Genomic DNA, 19254 nt, shown 5'->3' on the forward strand with positions numbered 1-19254 from the left:
GGAAGAAATAAGTAAAGATGAAAGAGAGAAAATAAGAGAGGAAGAAAGAAGAAAAATAATGAAAGAAATGAAAAGAGAAAAACATGCCTCCTATAGTAGTCATAACTCTTGCAAGAGCCTAAGTGAAGAACTTCGTGACTATTATGAAGGAAGGCATAGGTCACATCTTAGACCTCACTCCCATAGGAGAGAAAATGAAAGAAAGCCTCAAGAGGTTAACATTAAACTCTCATACTTCCATGGGAAGGACAATGAAGAGGCTTACTTAGATTGGGAAATAAGGGTAGAGCAAAAACTTAAAAGAAAGCCTACTTTAAAATCTTATGGCTATCATTCTTATCCAAAGAAAGACCAAGGTCTAGGCATCTTAGGGGCAGCACCTTCTAAGCCCAATGATGATAAGGGGAAGACAATAGAAAAACAACCCCCTAAAGCTAGTATGCAAGAAAAGACTAGCTCCATAAAGTGCTTTAAATGTCTTGGAAGAGGACACATTACTTCTCAATGCTCCACCAAGAAAACCATGATTATGAGGAGCCAAGACATTTATAGTAGCCAAGATGAGGCTACTACTTCACCTTCCTCTAGTGAAAGTGAAGAAGCAAAAGGGGAAGAATCTAGTGAAGAAATCTACCCCCAAGAAGAAGGAAAACCTTTAATGGTTAAGGAGGAGTGTAAGGAGGTAAGTCTCTCCTCCAAGAGGTTAGCTAAGAAGGAAAGACATTTTGAAATAAAGACAAATATTAAAGAAATTTCCCCTCTTAAACAACCTCCACATTTTCTCCTTTGTAAAAAGACACTTGTTCGCATTGCCACACCTCTTTGGCTTGAGTTTATTCCTCAAGTAAAGGAGTTGTTGGATGAGGGTTTGGTTCGCAAGAGCTTAAATCCTTGTGCTTTGTTGGTGCCCAAAATAGGTATTATTAGGCACCAAATCCCTAAAATAGATGGTACGATGAATGCTTTGGGTGACGCAACACTCATTTGTAAAATCACTCGTGCACCCAACATCTTCATGATTTGTGTACATAAGGACTCATTAGGTAGGTTTGTTCTTATTTTTAGTTTCAATACAAACTTAGGTACTCATATGGGACACCTTAGGTTTGTCATACTTTTTGGTAGGAATAATCAACATGAAAATACAGAAAAAGGTATGTTCTATTGCTTTACTTTTCTTAATTTTTTAAATTGTGATCAAGGGGTTCCCATGAACCCTAAGAGAATAAAAGTCATTCCTGAGTGGCCCGCTCCACCAAGTGTAAGAAAAATTTGGGGTTTCCATGACTTAACAAACTTTTACAAAAGGTTTGTCCCATATTTTTCTATACTTGTAGCACCACTCATTGAGTTGGTGAGGAACTATGTTCCTTCATGGGAAGATGCCCAGGAAATGAGTTTTCAGACCTTACCTTACTTCAACATACTAAACACCACTAATACATATGTTTTTGTTCTTTTTACAGGTGTTGAGGAAAAAAGCCTAGAGTTTCAAGAACCTCGGGATTTGAGGTCAAATCCTTTTCAAGGGGTAGGGAATGATGCAATCCTATCCCGCAAGGGCATTGGATAGAAGACCCCAAGTAGAATGGGCCAAAGATGCAAGAGAAGGCCCTAGGGTTCTTATGAGCCTTAGGGTAGATTTCGGGCCTATGGGCTAAGTACGAGCCCACTTATCTTTGTAAATATTAGATTAAGGTTTCATCATTTTTGGGCCTTGTATTTAGGGCTCCATAATGTAGGTAGGGTACCCTAGAAATATAGGATTTTTCAGCCCTTGTATTTTAGGGCACCTAGACTAGTTTTTGTATTAGGGGTAGTTTTGTAATTTCACATGCACTAAGTGGATATTTGATGTGTGTGGTTGGAAATAAATTTAATTGAATTGGTAGAAGCCCAATCCAATTAAATTTTAGAGGGGGAGGTGAGCATTTGCTTACTACACCCCATTGCCACATCATATAGTCACACTTTGTGCATGTCCTTCATGATTTTCATGCCTCATGACACCTAAGCACACTTAGTGGAGAATCTTGGAATTGATCTTGAATTAGTGGGCTGAACCATAACTAAAATTCACTAATCATAATTAGTGAAATTTTGGCTCCAAAGTTTGGCTCCACAAATTCAATTTCAAATTCAAGTGAAATTTGAATTTCCCTCCAATTTTGTGTGACACTTAGGCTATAAATAGAGGTCATGTGTGTGCATTTTTTTTCAACTTTGATCATTTGAATATTAAACTTCAGATTTCAAAGCTCATTTGGAGCACAAAATTTCGTGCTCTTCTCTCCCTCTCCCTTTCATTCATCTCCTTCTTCCTCCAAGCTCTTATCCATGGCCTCCTATGGTGGTGAGCTTCTTTTAGACTCATCTTCTCCTTGAAGTGGCGTCTCCTCTCTCTCTTCCTTTCTTCATTCCGCTGCAATTCATCTTCCAAGAAGCAAAGGAATCCATTGATGAAGAAGATCCTAGGCCTACAAGCTCCAATGAAGCTTGCATCATGCCCTATAGTCATTGGGAAGTGGAAAGTAATTGTTCAACTTATGTGAAGGTGGAGTCACTATTCAAAATAAAGGAAGCTAGAAAGGTAGGTACAATGCACGCGTGTAATGTGTAATAAAAATAGCAATGAATATGCATTAATATTTATAGAAGCTGAAAAATCTGTCAAAGATGATCATTAATATGTAAATGTAACTAAAAAGACATATTTGACAGATAATAATAACTTCTTGGAAAAAGTAAATAAACATAATGAAAAGAAATATTAATGGATGTAAATATCCATTGGTGCACAGCGAAGACAATTTTAGTTGATGATTCAATGTGATATTTTTGCCTGCAAGAAAATGGAATCCAATGTTATATTAGTAGTAAGAATATTTTGCGTTTAACAAACAAAATAAAATAAATGACATAGAAAAAGGAATATATTATACACACACGATGCACACGAAGTAAATAAAAATTAATTAGTATAGAATATCAAATTAACCTAAATTTGATCTTTTTGTAATAGAAATAAAATCAATTTTTATTTCATTGTACTTAATGAATAGAATGCATTTTGTGATTTTTTCAAAGTGTATCTTTAAGTGATTGATTTCAAAGTAAATACCAATTAACTCTAGCCCTGTGTTTTAATTTTTTTGTACTATAAACAGAAAATGTATTTAAACAAACTCATATACAAACTAACCAATTTTGAATTCAGTATCAAGTGATGTTAAATTTAGTGAATTGTAAAGCAAGATTTGTATGTTAAATCGGTTTCAGCAATAACAAATAATTATATGACAAATATATTATCAAAGTGGAAAGGTTTATGATAGGAAGTCTGACCACACATTGATATTTGTCATTCTTGCAATTCACAAAACACATGTAATATGTTGACCTATATTATAGTTGTAGTATCTAAAGGGTAGACCACATGTAATACACCACAACAATTTAAAACGAATTACAATATTTATCATCAGCAGGTGATTACTCAGATTTGATATGCTTATTACTAGATAGCTGGTATGGTGTGTACTCGTTAGACATTCTTTTGGCAGGAGTGGCAAAGCAGAAAGTCCAAGATCATAATCAGCTGATTGTGACAATGAAGGTTGTATGTGATCATTAAGAAGAATATTAGCAAGTATGAATATATAATTTAAAATTACATAGTGAAACATATCCTAAAATAAAAGCCACTATGACGATTCAGCATGAAAATTAGTAATGAAAAACACGAGCGTAGGATGGAAATCCAATGATGATGTTTCAGCAACAACATCTTTACCCTTCTCTATACTTGGTTCATCCTGCATATAGGTAATTCACAGTAAAGATCAACTACAACACTATCATAATTAAATGAATTGGGAAGCTTAACATTTCAACTACCTGTAGACTAATTGTTGACCTGATAGTGTGAATAATATCTTCGTCTTCAGTAACATCCAAGACAAATGATTGACGAATTTGTACAGAGTACTTGAACCTGAGCGCCCAAGTCTTTCTCAATAATTCATCAACACAAGGAGGGAAAACCTTGACCTCATCACCACTCTATGATTGAATAAACAATTAATAAGACCAATAATGAATATAGACAACACACATGGATGACACTATCTCGGAAAACATATTAACTTTGTAACCCATATACTACGATCAACTCTTGGCGACACTGATCAGCTCTTTTGCCAAAGATTTTGATGCATGTTCCATACCAGAAATGGAACTTTGTCTTTTCCCTATGGTGTTCCAATTTCAAAACTAACTTATACCTAACACAATCTGTAACCTTTTACTAAACACTCGAACAATATAAAGAAGTCATTAGAATGTGTGTTTTTCGAAATTTGGAGAGGCATATAACTTACCTTGGAACCGTGTAAGTGACTTGGTTGTGGCACGAACGGCAAGTGGAACCTAATTTCAATGGATCAAATGTGGTAGTACAGTTGGCACAACTGTCATAGCTCTATGGTGTATCAATCATTACCCCATTCACCGTTCCAACGATCAAACAGTAACAATCCTAAAAAAGCACATTAACATGACAAAATAATCAACTACTAGTATATGTAACTACATTTTGATAAGACTTATTCAAATATGACACTGATTATATTGGAATTAGATCTGTTACCTGTGTGAGGTTGGTTATTTGTCCTAAGCTCACCATTTTAGCATTATGCAAGAACTTGCCCCCAGAACTTTGTTGGGAATACTGGCTATATTAGGATTGAGAAACACTTCCTTGATCTGATAATCCGCCAACATAGAATGGCATAGTTACATCTAATCTACATTCATAAAAAATCAAAATGGTGATATATGAAGATGAAAGAAAATATCATGGGCAAATGTGAGTGTTGCAATGATTAACTGGTTTGCTACCTATTATGGAAATCTCGTATTTTTGGTATATCACTGTTGACATACAACTTCAACCCATGCTTGATATTTTGGACACTAAGAGGATACTTTTCTGGCACTCATATGATAGTTTAATGTAAAACACAATCATATAATGAATTGAACAAAATCTCAAAAGAAATAGAAAGTCCATGATAATGACCTTTGGGATCTTTGATCTTAGCAAGTGTTAACATAACCACCAATGGCTTCCTATCAATATGATTCTTCTCTATAACATTATCAAGATGAAGAACATATTCTCCCATACAATCATCATAATCTCACCATCACTATATCCAAAAACATGTACAATTAAAAATATTAACTATTACAAAAGAAGGGCACCTGAAATGGCAGATATGTTGTCAAAGAATGACAGAAACAATACCTGTTATCCCTCAACTTGACTGTAACTTTGTATGTAGGATTAATTGTTTTACACTTAATGACTTCAACCAAAACACCAATAATATCTATTTTAAAATCAGGACACAAAAAAATCATAAGTATTCTTGACAAAGTATAATATTGTATATTCTAGTAAGTTGACTAATGCACATACCAACTAAAGTGTCACGTGGTGCCCCCTCAACAATAATATCAGTAAATGAAGTAATAACATAGACACCAGGAAGAATCTCAGGATGCTCGGCCTCCTTAAAAGATGTAGTTTTAATGAATAAACCAAAAATGGAATGTTACTCACTTTGTATTCAGAATGATTCTCAACAACCTTAATGTTCTGAATGACATATGCAGAACCACAATGCAACCTTGACTCAAATTCAACAAACAGTTCCCGTGAAAAAGTAGCACCAATCTTTGCACCCTGTAACAGTGAACAATGAAAGTGATCAATGCAAGGAAGCAAGGAAAATGAATGTACTCAATTACAATATGGAATCTCAGTAAACACACCATTTGGTCCATGAACACCATTTCTATTGCTTTTCTACCATTGTGCTTGTTAACATGCCACATATCATTGATTCGTACTACTATCTTCCAAGTCCCTTTCTTGGTATGCAACTCAAAGATTATGTTTTCCTTGCGAGACATTGCTACAAATATAACATACATCATTTATAAGAAAAACTTTGTTTCCCTCCAACGGCACCAACATAGCAAATACTACAACCCAAAACCATCAAATATGTACTTAAGCGGGTTCATGAAGTAAGACAATGAGAGCAACAAATAATGTATACACCAAGTACATTAAAAACATAAAATAAACAAACAAAGAAAAGGAACATGTACTCATGGAGTGTTGAGCTCAAAATCGCCGCAAGGTGAAAAAATAAATGGCCAATTTTGGTTGTTTAAACAAAAAGAACTTGTATTCAGGGTTTGTGGTGGCTTCTTTCACCTTCGAAGCACTCCACTCTATCTTGATTCTCCTATAAATAAAATGAACCACTACTGAGGGTTGGCATCGACTCAATGTTCTGCAACAAATAATGTATACACCAAGTACATAAAAAACGTAAAGTAAAGAAAGAAAGAAAAGGAACTTGTACTCCAACAAAATGAAGAACTACTCAAGGTTGCTGGTCACTTCTTTGAATTCAAAGCATTCCATTGTCTCTTCGTTCTCAAATCTCACCCAGTTTCTCCAAAGTATTCGTTCTCCAAAGCTTAGACCTTTTCTCCAAAGCTCAGCCCACTTTCTCTCTGTCAGGGACTGCGCACATTGGAAACAACAAAAAAATAAATTACATAGAACGATGAGATGTTTTTGGGCGGGAACGGCAACGTGTCTTATGTCGACAGTAAGCAAATTAGGGACATTTTGGTATTTTTGGTAACATGTCAGAGCCTTGTTTGTATATCAATAGATGATATTTAGAAACTTATACTTTTAAAAAACTTGGACAGGATTGGGACAACCCAAGGCATAACTTGAATCCATCCTCAAACTCAAGTCTAATTTTTAAAATTCAAATCTATCTAAATCAACTTTGGGCTGGTTTGGATTAGAGAATAGGTTGAGTCTTTCTCATTCCTATATCAAACTATTTGTATTCTCAATGTTTTACTACCCTAGATTTTGTTTTTTTTATCATTCTCTCCAAGTTAATTCTCGAGTAATTTTTCTCAGTCCCTCCAATATATACTACATACTATCCAAAAATTCAAGCAAAGAGTGGATTTAATGATATCTTAAAGTACACAAGAATATGGAATATTTCAATATATCATCAAAGAGTCAAAGATCATATTTAACATGATATTATATATATATATATATATATATATATATATATATATATATATATATATATATTATATATATATATAAAGAATGTTAAATGATAGTTAATAGTTAGAACAAAAAAATGTTCAATCCATAGAAAAATAAAGTGTGCTATAAATGCTTTGATACGAGGTACTTTAACACTCTTAAATTCTTCATTCTATAGCAAGTATAACCTAACTTTTTTCTTTTAACTATCATATTTATAAGTGAAGTTTAATTAGCACACACCAAAGAAGTAAAGTTCAATTATTATTATTGATATTTTATAGTTTAATATTACTCAATACATTTTATTAAAAAATAAAAAATATTTTTAATTAATATTTGTTCAATCATAATTCGACTATGATTAGATCATTGAATCTTATTCATTTAAACTAATTTCATATATTAATTTTAAATACTGTTTTTTTTAATTTACTTAATTTAAATAGTTCAAATGAATTTGTAGGTCTCTAAAATGACAATTTTAATTAGATGCTTGAACTAATTTTATCCAATTGGGTCATAAATTTGTTTTTTTAATTAGGTCCCACAAAGACCTTAATTAGAAAACAAACACAAGTTCAGATACATATTTAAAACTGACAAATACACATCATATATAATCTGTTTAATCTTTATTTTTCCTTAAAATATGTTAAGAAAAGGTTACATACAATGATTCACAGCATATGAATATGCTTTTCTTTTGGAAGGGTGTCCAATTAAGAATAAGTAGGACTCTAAACTTTCATCACAGGCCCCAAAACTAATAATATTTTGCTTACTCCCAGCTTTTCTATTCTCACCCCTTAAATTTTGGAAAGCATCCAAACCGACACTCTTGCCCTTTCCCTATTTTTCTACACCCCTTTCCCTTTTCCTGACTCCTCACTCTCCAGATTTCTTGCACCCCGATTTCCCCTCTTTGGCCCTCACACCTTCTCTTTTTTAATTTTCGTTTTAATTTTTAGATTTAACATAATGGTGAATTCATAGCATATAAATACACATTGAAATCATAATTTTGTTTACTTCATTTTAAATCAAAACTTAACAGACAACAAAATTGTGAATTTGTTATGTAACAAAATTATAATTTTGTTGTGTATCTGGGTTTAAATAAAAATGGAATTGTGATTATTATTATTATTATTATTATTATTATTAATTGTGATGTAAATTACTTTTTTAATAAAAATTTGAATTAATGATGATATAAGTTATCCTTTTAATTGTAATAAAATAAAATTAATTATGAAATAAATTAGTGTCATAACTAATTTGATTACTATTAATAAAGGAAAATCACGTTATTTTATAAATGATAACTTTTATCATAATTAGTTCAGTGTTAATTAAAAATATAATTTATATGACGGTATTAAAAAAAGGTGAATTGTATCTTCATAAATTGAATTTCAATTTTAAAAAGATAACCTATTTTTAGAGGAAAAAAAGAAAAGAAAACCTATATCACCATTAATATGATTAGTTTAAAAAATAGTAACTTATATCTACAATTTATTTTTATTTTATTTTTTTGAAAATTTAACAATGGAAACGTATTTACATTATGTAAGAGATATACAACAAAATCATATTTTTGTTGCGGTGTAAGAGGTGCTAAAAATACAAAAAAAAATAACACATTTATGTTATATAAAAGTATAATATACAAAATATTTATATCATGTATTTTTTTTTCATTCCTTACACAATAAAAATATGTTTATGTTGTATAATTTTTACAATGGAAACGTATTTCCATTAAAGGATATTTTGGGATTAAACTTTTTCGAAAGCAGGGGACGGTGTCAATAGTAATTTTCTAATACCCTTCTTTCGGCTTTAGAAGGCCTTCTTAAGCCCATTTAAACGTTAATGAATGTTCCTCCTCCAAAACCCTAAAAAACCCTACTTCCTTGAACCCAGTCCCTAGAACCTTCCACCCTCATCCAGAAAACACCTGCTTCTGGCGTCTTAAAAATACGTCACACTCCTTCTCAACCCTAAAATCAGTGTTCTTTGTTTTTTTGCAGAAAAGATTAGGAGATGGCGAAGCGCTTGATTCCCTGCTTCAATCGCATTCTCATCGAGAAAATCGTCCCTCCCTCCAAAACCAGCGCCGGCATTCTACTCCCGGAGAAGACCTCCCAGGTTTTAAAAATCCCACCGTTATTTTTAGCTTTATTTGAAATTTTGTTTGTTTGTTTCTCTGTGTATCATAAAATTGTTTCGATAAATTTATCGGTTAAAGGAAGTCTTTGTGTGTGGTTGTTGAAACAGCTTAATTCCGGTAAGGTGATAGCGGTTGGACCTGGATCACGTGACAAGGCGGGGAACTTGATTCCGGTGTCTGTGAAGGAAGGTGATCACGTGCTCTTGCCGGAGTACGGTGGCACGCAGATCAAGCTCGATGACAAAGAGTATGGTTTCGAGATCGTGTTTTGTGTGAGTTTTACCTATTGGTTTTTGTTTATTTTTCTTCTTCTTTTTTGCAGGTTCCATTTGTTTAGGGATGAGGACATTTTGGGTATTCTGCATGATTGATGTTGTGAATGTGATGCGTCCTACAACATGCAAATTGTGATTGAGTTGGAAAATAATTTGTCTTAGTTTATGAATGCAACTTGTTACAAACATTTGAGGGGGACTTGTTTTTAAGAATTTATATCCTGTTTTTGTATTCTGAATATGGCAATGGGAACCGTGCTTCTTACTTTGCTCCGCAGCTCTTGTGTTACTTGTTGTTGTTGTTTTGCAATTTTCTTTAATTTAGTGTTACGAGTTTAAATATTTGTTATGTCAAACGTTTTATTCTTATGTTCTTAGAGTAACACATAAAATTAGTCTAAAATGTATTAGAATTGATCAATTTTAGTTCTGTGACTTTAAGCGATAGTCCTTGGAAAAATTAATAGGATGGTTTAAAAATGACATACTAGTGAAAGTAAATATCAGTGTTCATACTGAAATAAAAATGGATTTATTGAGTTTAAAATATATTATTGTAAGAATTAAATAAAGACAGGTTGTATTTATAGCACGGTGTAGAACTAACTTTTCAATACAAATCACACCTGACTTTGCTTTTGATTTTCAACAACATGCTAACGAAATGGTCGGATCATTTTTATTTTTTCACCCAAGCATTTCAATTGTATTTATATTTTTCATATTAGCAAAAAAAATATAATATTTCATTCAAAAAATTAATTAATCATTTGTTGATATTAAAATATTTAATTAATCATTAAATATTAAAAAAAATTTAATGAAAATTTAACACTTTTGTGTGTAATCCTTTAGATTCAACACTAAGTTAGTAATCCAATAATATTTATTACTTACAAGAATCAAATAAAAAAATAATATAACATTTTTTTTTCATTTGTAGTTTTGAATTAACTTTAAAAAATAATATTTATGTCAATCTCAAATAAATTAATAAATTTATTCAATGAATGACTCAAGAAAACTTATTTTTTCATTCATTCAATTGTCTTGATCAAGATTTTTATTTTATTATAGAGTTTAAAAGTTATTATCAAAAGTTGATAAATTTCATCTTCATTATTCATTAACTCTACAATTATTTAGTTATATTTAATGTCCATTCAATTAGTGATCTAAAATATTATGTATTATCAAAATATAATAAATGACATGTTAATTATTATGACAATCTCAAGTCAAAAGAAAAATTTATATTTCTTATCATGAATTTTCTATTGTCAAAAAGTAATATCATCCATTAGAATATCTCACTTGAATCAATTCAATAATCACATCATCTATATACATATTATCTATATATAAAAATTAATAAATAAAATTTATTAATATTCATCCAATATATACTATCACATTTATTAATATCTTATCCATAACAATCATATAATTTGTTTCTTATTTTCATAATCTTAATTATAATAACAAATATTTAATTTAATTAAGGATCTTATCAAATCAACTATTTTTATCAAATAGATAAAAAAAATAATAAAAAGAAATAGCAATACTAATATAATTAAAATTAATTACATCATATATTAGATCTAAAACATACACAATTATTTCCAACAACCTATTGATATATATAATTAGGATAAATGTAGCGCATTACTTAAATCTTTTATTCAGTATGGCTAGGTACACATGATATGCCATTTTGCATTTTGCTCTTTAATTAGCAACTGAGCTAAGCAGTGAAAAGCATTTCTTTACATGGAAAACCACTGTAAGAAATGATGACTGATGGCAAAATGAGTAGAAATGATGAACAATTTGGGGCCGAAGTAACATCAAAACGTGACAAGTAATGAAGAATGCTAAGAACCGCGTGAAGCAAGTTGAAAAAAAATGAAGTTTGAGACTTGTGTGCATAATCCTCGCACAAACAATAACAGGTCGATGGCCTTTCTTTAACTTAGCTCTCAAATTAATCACAAAAAACGAGAAATACATACCGCTGGTTTTGTCATAATCAATTAATATGCATTGCTATCGTTCTACAGAAGATACACCCAAATTTAGGAACTACAGAATAATTGATTACTCCAAAACCGAAATCCATGATAAAAACTCCCAATATACACCTGAAGCAGCAGAAAATAAAACATTAGCATGACCTTTATGAACACATTATGAAACAATCCCCTTCTTACTTTACCTCTCCATAAAAGAAGCAATGGCGTCATACTTAGATGCTAATGGAGTCTTCACTCTCGTTTTGCACCATACTGTTGAAATCTATCTTTTCACCCTGGACACATTAATGTATTTACACATACCTCCATGAATTAGCATACAAGTTACCAGTTTTTTCAATGCATAATCTGATAATCATCCTCCAGCCTAGCTTAAGATGCTAAAAGAAAATGAAACGAAACAAAATTTCTCTTAAAAAAAATTTAACAGTGCCCTTGCAACATACACCACACAGGTAAACCCCTACAATAATTTTGTTCTTTCAGCATCAACATCTACCACTACCAACAATCAATAATTCAATTTGCAAAATGATATATCAATCATATGAACAACGAATGAAGCTCAACCACTAACTCATCATCTTCCCAATTCAATGAAACAAGGTCATTATCCACTAACGATATCAAGAATTTCAAATCAAAAACATTTAACACTTAACAACTAAGATATGCCGATAAAAAAATTAAATTAAAAAGCATTTAACACCACCTGTTATTCTCTTGCATTAGCATATATGATATATCATAAGAAAACAGAAAACAAGGCAAATCGAAACTATACTTGCTGATACAATAATAGTCAATCACTGAGAAGAAAGATTCAAAAAGAACCTCCCAACCCTAAAAAGAAAACTAAAACCCTAAACCCCAAAAATAAATTATCTTTAATTCTTAACCAATTTCACTTGTACTCGAAATTGGGCACAGGAGGCGCATCAAAGCTCTCTAAAACCTTGGTCTCGCTTCCTCCGGTAGCCTCCGCCGCCGCCTCATCCTTCTTCCCATCGCCGAACCAACCACCTAACCACGACGATTGCGAGGCAGCGTCCGGCGCCGAAGCAACCGGCTGGCCCGGTAGCCCGTTAGGCGGAAGAGGCTCATCGACAATCATCGGCATCGGCTGCTGCGCGCTGAGGAACTTGTTGAGCATGATGCCGGCGCCCTCGATGAGAGCGAGAAGGACGCCGCCGAACGCAGCGGAGCGGGCGGCGGCGGGGAGGCCCTGGCGCATGGAGAGGAAGCCGCCGGTGGCGGCGCCGGCGAAGATGGAGTTCCAGGGGTCCTCCTTCTGGCGGAGGTAGACCATGGTGCAGTCGAAGCTGGAGAAGAGGCCGCCCCACACGGCGAAGCTTCCGCCCACGCGCGGCGCGTTGAGGCGTACCGCTTGTGACGCGGCGACGACACGCGCGCCCCTTGGTGCGTTGTAGAGGCCCTTGAGGAAGTGGAAGGCGGACCCACCCACCGCGCCCATGCCGAACGCGCCGCCTATGTCGTCCAGGATGCGGTCTGGACATGGTTCCCTTGACGTCTCTGGAGTTCCCATCTCTCTCTTCTTTGTTTTCTCTTTTCTCTTCTGTTCTACTTCTAGGGCTTTCTCTGATTTCGCATCTATGGCTCTTTATTATTATTATGGTTCATGTGTAATGGGAAGATATTTTTTTTACATATGTTGAATGATTTTTATCTTAATTTATATTTATATTTGAGTTTGATTTTATTAATATATGGAATGGAATATGGCTATTTTAATTTGTAGAAATAACACATCAATTTTAATTTTAATATTGTATATAACGAAAATTAAAATATGTTTTAAAATAATATCAATTCTTATTGTATGGTTGAAATTAAAAATGTAATTGGATCCTTAGTGGATGTTTCTCGTGACATGTATTTGAAAGTATTAATTACACTATTGTCCGAATTAGCCATATTATTAATGTAATTTTTTTTATCCTTCCTGATCTCTTGAACATAATTTAATACCTCAAGTGAACTCATCTTTTGCTAAATGTATCGGGAATATTCATCAATAAAGTAATTAGAGTTAAATGTTGAGGTCCTAAAAAAGATTATCTATAAAGAATTTTTAACCAACAAGGATAATGAGAAGTAAAGTATTATTGTGTGAAATGTCACTCTTTTGTAGCACAGCTTGATTCCAAGACAAACCAAGCGAAAGCTAGTGAGCCCATAACATCTTTAGCGAATTACACCAAAAAGAGAAAGATCCAAAGGTTGTACATGTATAAAATTATATAATTGAGGATCATCTAAAGGAATTAATTGGTATTACCTATACCAATAAGATACATCTAATTTTCGGTAGCTTGTCACTTAAGAACTCAACACTTAAGTCTGCTTGGCTATAGGGGTGTTCAAATCCAAAATAAAAACCGAAAACTGCTCAAAAAATCAAAAATTGAACCAAATCAATTATTTTTAGATTTCTTTAGATGATTTTTTTCTCAAACTACTGATTGTTTAGTCCGGTCTGTAGTTTGCGTTTTTGAAACTGATCCAAACCGTAACACTTGTACTAACACTTATATTACTTTAGTATTGTGCATTTTATGTGTGTACCACTTGAGTTTCACAATATTTTGTAGTGTTATGTATAAAAAACTTATACAATGCATGTTACTTTCTTTTTCATATGACTTTTTTTAAATATGTTTGATTTAAAATAGATGAAACTTTACAAATTTTTATTAAAGAAGGTTTAACATATTAATAAGTTTCATAAATTATTATCAACAATTTTTTATGTAATTTTATTTAAAATATGAAAAGAAAGTATATAAATTTTAATCAAATAATATCTTAGTCAAAATCACAACAACCAAACCGGACTAAACTATAAAATATTAGTTTGATTTAGATTTTATTTTAAATGAATAACTTTATAGGAAGTTTTCAAAAGATGTATGTGAATGAAGACAAAATCCATTAATTTTTTTTTTATTGATTTATGAAGATAGTCATTAATATTAGAAAAAACTAAAATTCATTGTTGAAGTCTCATAAAAGTTTTGCTATGGAGAATTCTGATTAAAAAAAAAAATGGTGAATGATGTGATGACCAGCCATGTCGATTTTTCACCTGAAATCTAATCATTGCTTCACAATCAATTTTTACATCTAACTTTTTGAATTGGACATTTTTCAAGCTATCCTTTGCATCTTTAAAGGGCAAAAATACCAATTGGGGTTTCTTTTACAAATTATTTATCTAAATGGGTATGTTATGAAATTATTTACCTTGTGGGTCTGTTTTTTTACTACAATGCACTTCTCCGTTGGGCATGTTCCCCGTAATAGTGACACGTGGCAAGGGAGGCGGGACAGGGTTAGGAAGTGCTGGTCTGCCAGGCGCAACCAGTTGTGCTGGTCTGCCAGACACTTCCTTCCACGCTTCCTATAAAACCCCTCCTCCTCCTTCGTTCCATTTGCACTACGAAATCATTGAAGTGGTTTACGTTCAGATGAGTCTCACTCCTTGCTGTTGTATGTATCATTGTTGAAGTGTTTTATATCGGTTAGAAATTTTGCTCAAAACTAGTAAATGTTTTTATCTTCAATATATTATAGCATTATTTAATATTTATTCTGTTGATGATAATAATGATTATATTTTGTAGGTGCATAGACAAATTGACATGGACGATAAAATGAAATAGTAATTTTGTTTATATTTTTTGTGTGATAAATGGTAATTTTTTGTAACTTAATAATTTAATATTTGATTATAATTATGTTGTGTTTATATATGTTATATTTCTTTGTTGATGACAATAATTATTTATTGTAGTAGTTTTTATGTCTACCACATATTTAATTATTTTGTATTGTATTTTAATATTATTATTATTATTAGTTAAGCTCATAATTATTTATGTTGTTGGTATATTTTTTTAATAGGCAAAATTTACATAGACGTTAAAAATAAATGTCGATTCTTTTGCATCATGAGTGTGCGAAGTAGTAATTTGTTCTCACATTAGTTTAATTTATTTTGAGTAATTTGTTGATGTTAATTTATTTTAGGTTAATAATTTATGTTATGTTAATATATTTTTTATATTATTGTTTGTTGACGACATTAATTATTTATTATAAGTATATTTTTGAAAAATGAGTTCAATTATTACACTCGTCTATTTAAATGGTAAGATCTATGAAACTGATGATGGTATCACATTTGAAGGCCCTAAAAAAGCTATTAAAATAAAGCGTGGTATTAGTTTTGAGACTTTAAAAAAAAGGATACACGACAAGGTAAAATTACAAAAACATGAAAGTATATCTACTATCACTTGTAGATTTTTAGTTGCAGGTAAATATATTGCATTGTAAATTTGTGACGATGAAGATGTTGAAACAATGATTGAAAGTTTTGAACAACAAGAAATGTCTGTCATAGAATTATGTGTTGAAGTTGATGTTGCAGGTGCTTCTGCAATTAATTTCACAGATGAGGATGAGGATATTGATGAAATATCTGACACAGATGATGAAGCTGCCCGTTTGATCGAACCACTTACAGTTGTGCAATCGGGAGAAGGTATATTTATTGTTATATATAAATAAATATTATAATATTTAAATAATTTGCTACCCTTGAATTTTAAATTTTTGGTATATTATTTTTTGTATGTGGAAGTCAGACTCTATTTTGAGATTCTGCTTCTCACTATAGTAATATTAATTGGAGTCATCCTGACCAAGAAGATATTTGCGGTTTAGATATGGGATCAACTTTTAATATGGGTCAAGAATTATATGTTGGTATGGAATTTGATACCAAAAGCGCAGTAAAAAATGCATTACAACAATATGTAATGAAAGTGCATCAAAGTTTCAAAGTTGTTGAATCTAAATCACAGAAATATGTCTTCTGTTGTGGAAATAGAAGCGTTGACATCCCATGCCCTTTTTATACGAGGGCAATTTTATCTAAAAACACGTATACATGGAAAGTTACGCAATGGGGAGGACCACACAATTGCTTGAATATGAGTATAACTCAAGACCATGATAAATTGGATTCTGATTTGATTGCCACTTGTGTAGTAGGTATGATTATAAATTTTCATTCTTATTTATCCTTTTTTTGTGTTTGTTGGTGTACAATAATTTTTCGTACTTATTTTTATAGGGATGATCAAAGAAGATCCGTCGCTCAAGATTTCTTTGATTCAAGAGAGGATCAATGGAATGTTTAATTACAACATTTTTTATAGGAAAGCGTGGAAGGCGAAGCAAAAGGCAATAACAATTGAATATGGCGACTGGGATGAGTCTTATGCCGCTCTTCCGTCATGGTTGAAACACATGCAAAATCATTCGCCAAGATCGTATTATCAAATTTGTGATGATGATTTTGTTGTTGGCAATACTGTCAATCGTGAACACCGGCAGTTCCATCGGATCTTTTGGACCTCCGGTCAATGCAAAGAGGCTTTTAAATATTGCAAACCAATCATACAAATTGATGGTACATTCTTGTATGGGAAGTATCACGGGACACTGTTAATTGCAACAACACAAGATGGAAATAGTCATGTTCTTCCGCTTGCATTTGCTGTGGTTGAGGGAGAAACATTAACAGCGTGATCATGGTTTTTGGCACACTTGCGTGAACATGTGACAGATAAAGAAGGTATATGTCTCATTTTTTATCATCATGCAAGTATAAAGTCAGCTGTTGCGAATGAAGCACTTGGGTGACAACCTCTTCATGCGTATCATGTGTATTGCGTGTGTCACATTGCAAGCAATTTTAATCACAAGTTTAAGAATGGGAAACAAAAAGAAATGTTAAAAAAATTAGGTAACATTTCTTATGTAACATATATTATTTCATATCTAACATATGTTATTTTTTGTGCAAATTTTACTGATGTGGATAATTAATTATGTGCAGGATACACCCCGTGTAAGCATATTTTTGACAGAAATTTTGATAAATTTTGTGAGTTGAGTTCCCCAGTAAAAGCATGGATTGGGAAGATCTCAAAAGAAAAGTGGACAATGGCATATGACAAAGAAGGCCGTAGATACGATCATATGACAACCAATCTATCGGAATGTGTAAATAAAGTTTTCAAGGGATGTCGCAATGTACCAATAACTGCCCTTGTGAAGTCAACATACAGTAGGTGTCGAAAGTATTTTGTTGATCGCGGTCATCAAGCACAAAGGGAAATACGCAATGGAAAAATATATTGCTCACACATCATGAAAAAACTTCAGGAAAATCAAGAATAGGCTTGTTCTCACATTGTTCGGATATATGATATTCAGAGAACAATATTTGAGGTTGAGAAGGCTTTCGACCCTATAACTCAACGAGGTGGACATAAATGGGCAGTTAACTTGAATGAGCGCTACTGTCAATGTGGACAATTTACTACTTACCACTATCCATGCCTCATATCATTGTTGCGTGCAGTACTGTTAGCATAAACTTCTATCAATATATAAATATTGTGTACACAAATGACTACATATTACGTGCTTACTCCGCACAATGGTGGCCTTTAAGGAATGACGATGCGATTCTCCCATCTGATGAGTTGTGGACACTTGTGCCTTATCCAAGTTTTATTCGTGACAAAAAAGGAAGGCCAAGATCAACACGGTTAAGAAATGAAATGGATTGGAGGGAGTCATCGCAAACTCGATACAAGTGTGGCAGATGTGGGACAATAGGACACAACCGACATAATTGTCCATTGCAATCTCAAGAAGACAGTTGTTGATGTCATGTATTAGATCATATGATAATGAAATGTTTACTTCGTTTTTGGTTATTCTTTAAGACATTTATGTGTCATTCACGTTATTGTTATTTATTTTTATTTATTTTAAAAGCATTGCACAATAAGATTGAAACGCTAAAGTGGCAATAATATAAAATTAACATGGAAAAAAACCATACAAAGTACATGACAATGTTAAAACATGGAAAAAAACAATACAAAGTACATGAAAATGTAAAAACATGGGAAAATGAAGGAGAACCCATTATTAATCAATCATCACTATGTCTGTGATGTCGCGACGAAGTCCCATATGGCCGGTCCCAATTCCTAACTGCCCTATCAGGATTTCTTCTTCTACGATTTGCCCTTTCATCCACTTGGTCAGCCTCAGCAGAGAAATCATGACGTAAATCGACCTCTAATAAGTCATTCATGTCGGATATATTTCCAGGTACATTCCACGGAGCACCAAGTGGGGCATTTGGGGTCGATAGTTCGCCACTTTGGGTAAATGAAGGAGTTCCCCTTGAAGGAGGAGATGACCCAAATATACCTGCCATACTGTATCCTGGTTGTAAATCATGTGGGTAAGAATACATCGGTGACAACTGCGATGATTCTTGGGTGAATGCCTGCGGTGTGTAATACATTCCATGCTGTCGTTCTGGCATCGGAGGGAAATTGTATGGTGTTGCATCAACAGTTTCCCGACGTCGCACTAGGCCTCGAGTCTCCACACTTCGCTATAGTATATTAAACTGTTATGTTCAAATTGTGGTTGAGAAGGGGGAGCATCTTCATGTGCCTCAAGTATCCTATCCTCTTCGTC

General features: G+C 32.8%; 2 protein-coding genes across 2 annotated transcripts; one reads left to right on the forward strand and one right to left on the reverse strand.

Annotated features, from left to right (window-relative positions):
• Positions 1-9200: 9200 nt before the first annotated feature.
• Positions 9201-9883, forward strand: LOC100499767 (uncharacterized). Its single transcript, NM_001248811.1, is given in 3 exon segments — positions 9201-9322; positions 9452-9591; positions 9667-9883. Coding segments are annotated over 3 exon segments (294 nt in total). The 5' UTR covers positions 9201-9217; the 3' UTR covers positions 9716-9883.
• A 2473-nt stretch (positions 9884-12356) lies between these two features.
• LOC100783161 (mitochondrial import inner membrane translocase subunit TIM17-2) lies at positions 12357-13323 on the reverse strand. The gene has a single exon (XM_003556040.5). The coding sequence runs from the start codon at positions 13199-13201 to the stop codon at positions 12560-12562; it is 642 nt and encodes a 213-aa protein (XP_003556088.1). The 5' UTR covers positions 13202-13323; the 3' UTR covers positions 12357-12559.
• Positions 13324-19254: the final 5931 nt, after the last annotated feature.

The sequence above is a fragment of the Glycine max genome, chromosome 20 (genome assembly GCF_000004515.6).
Source record: "Glycine max cultivar Williams 82 chromosome 20, Glycine_max_v4.0, whole genome shotgun sequence".
NCBI classification, from domain to species: Eukaryota; Viridiplantae; Streptophyta; class Magnoliopsida; order Fabales; family Fabaceae; genus Glycine; species Glycine max.

Coding starts and splice junctions, on each gene's coding strand:
- LOC100783161 (XM_003556040.5), bottom strand. CDS start 13,201: ATGGGAACTCCAGAGACGTCAAGGGAACCATGTCCAGACCGCATCCTG.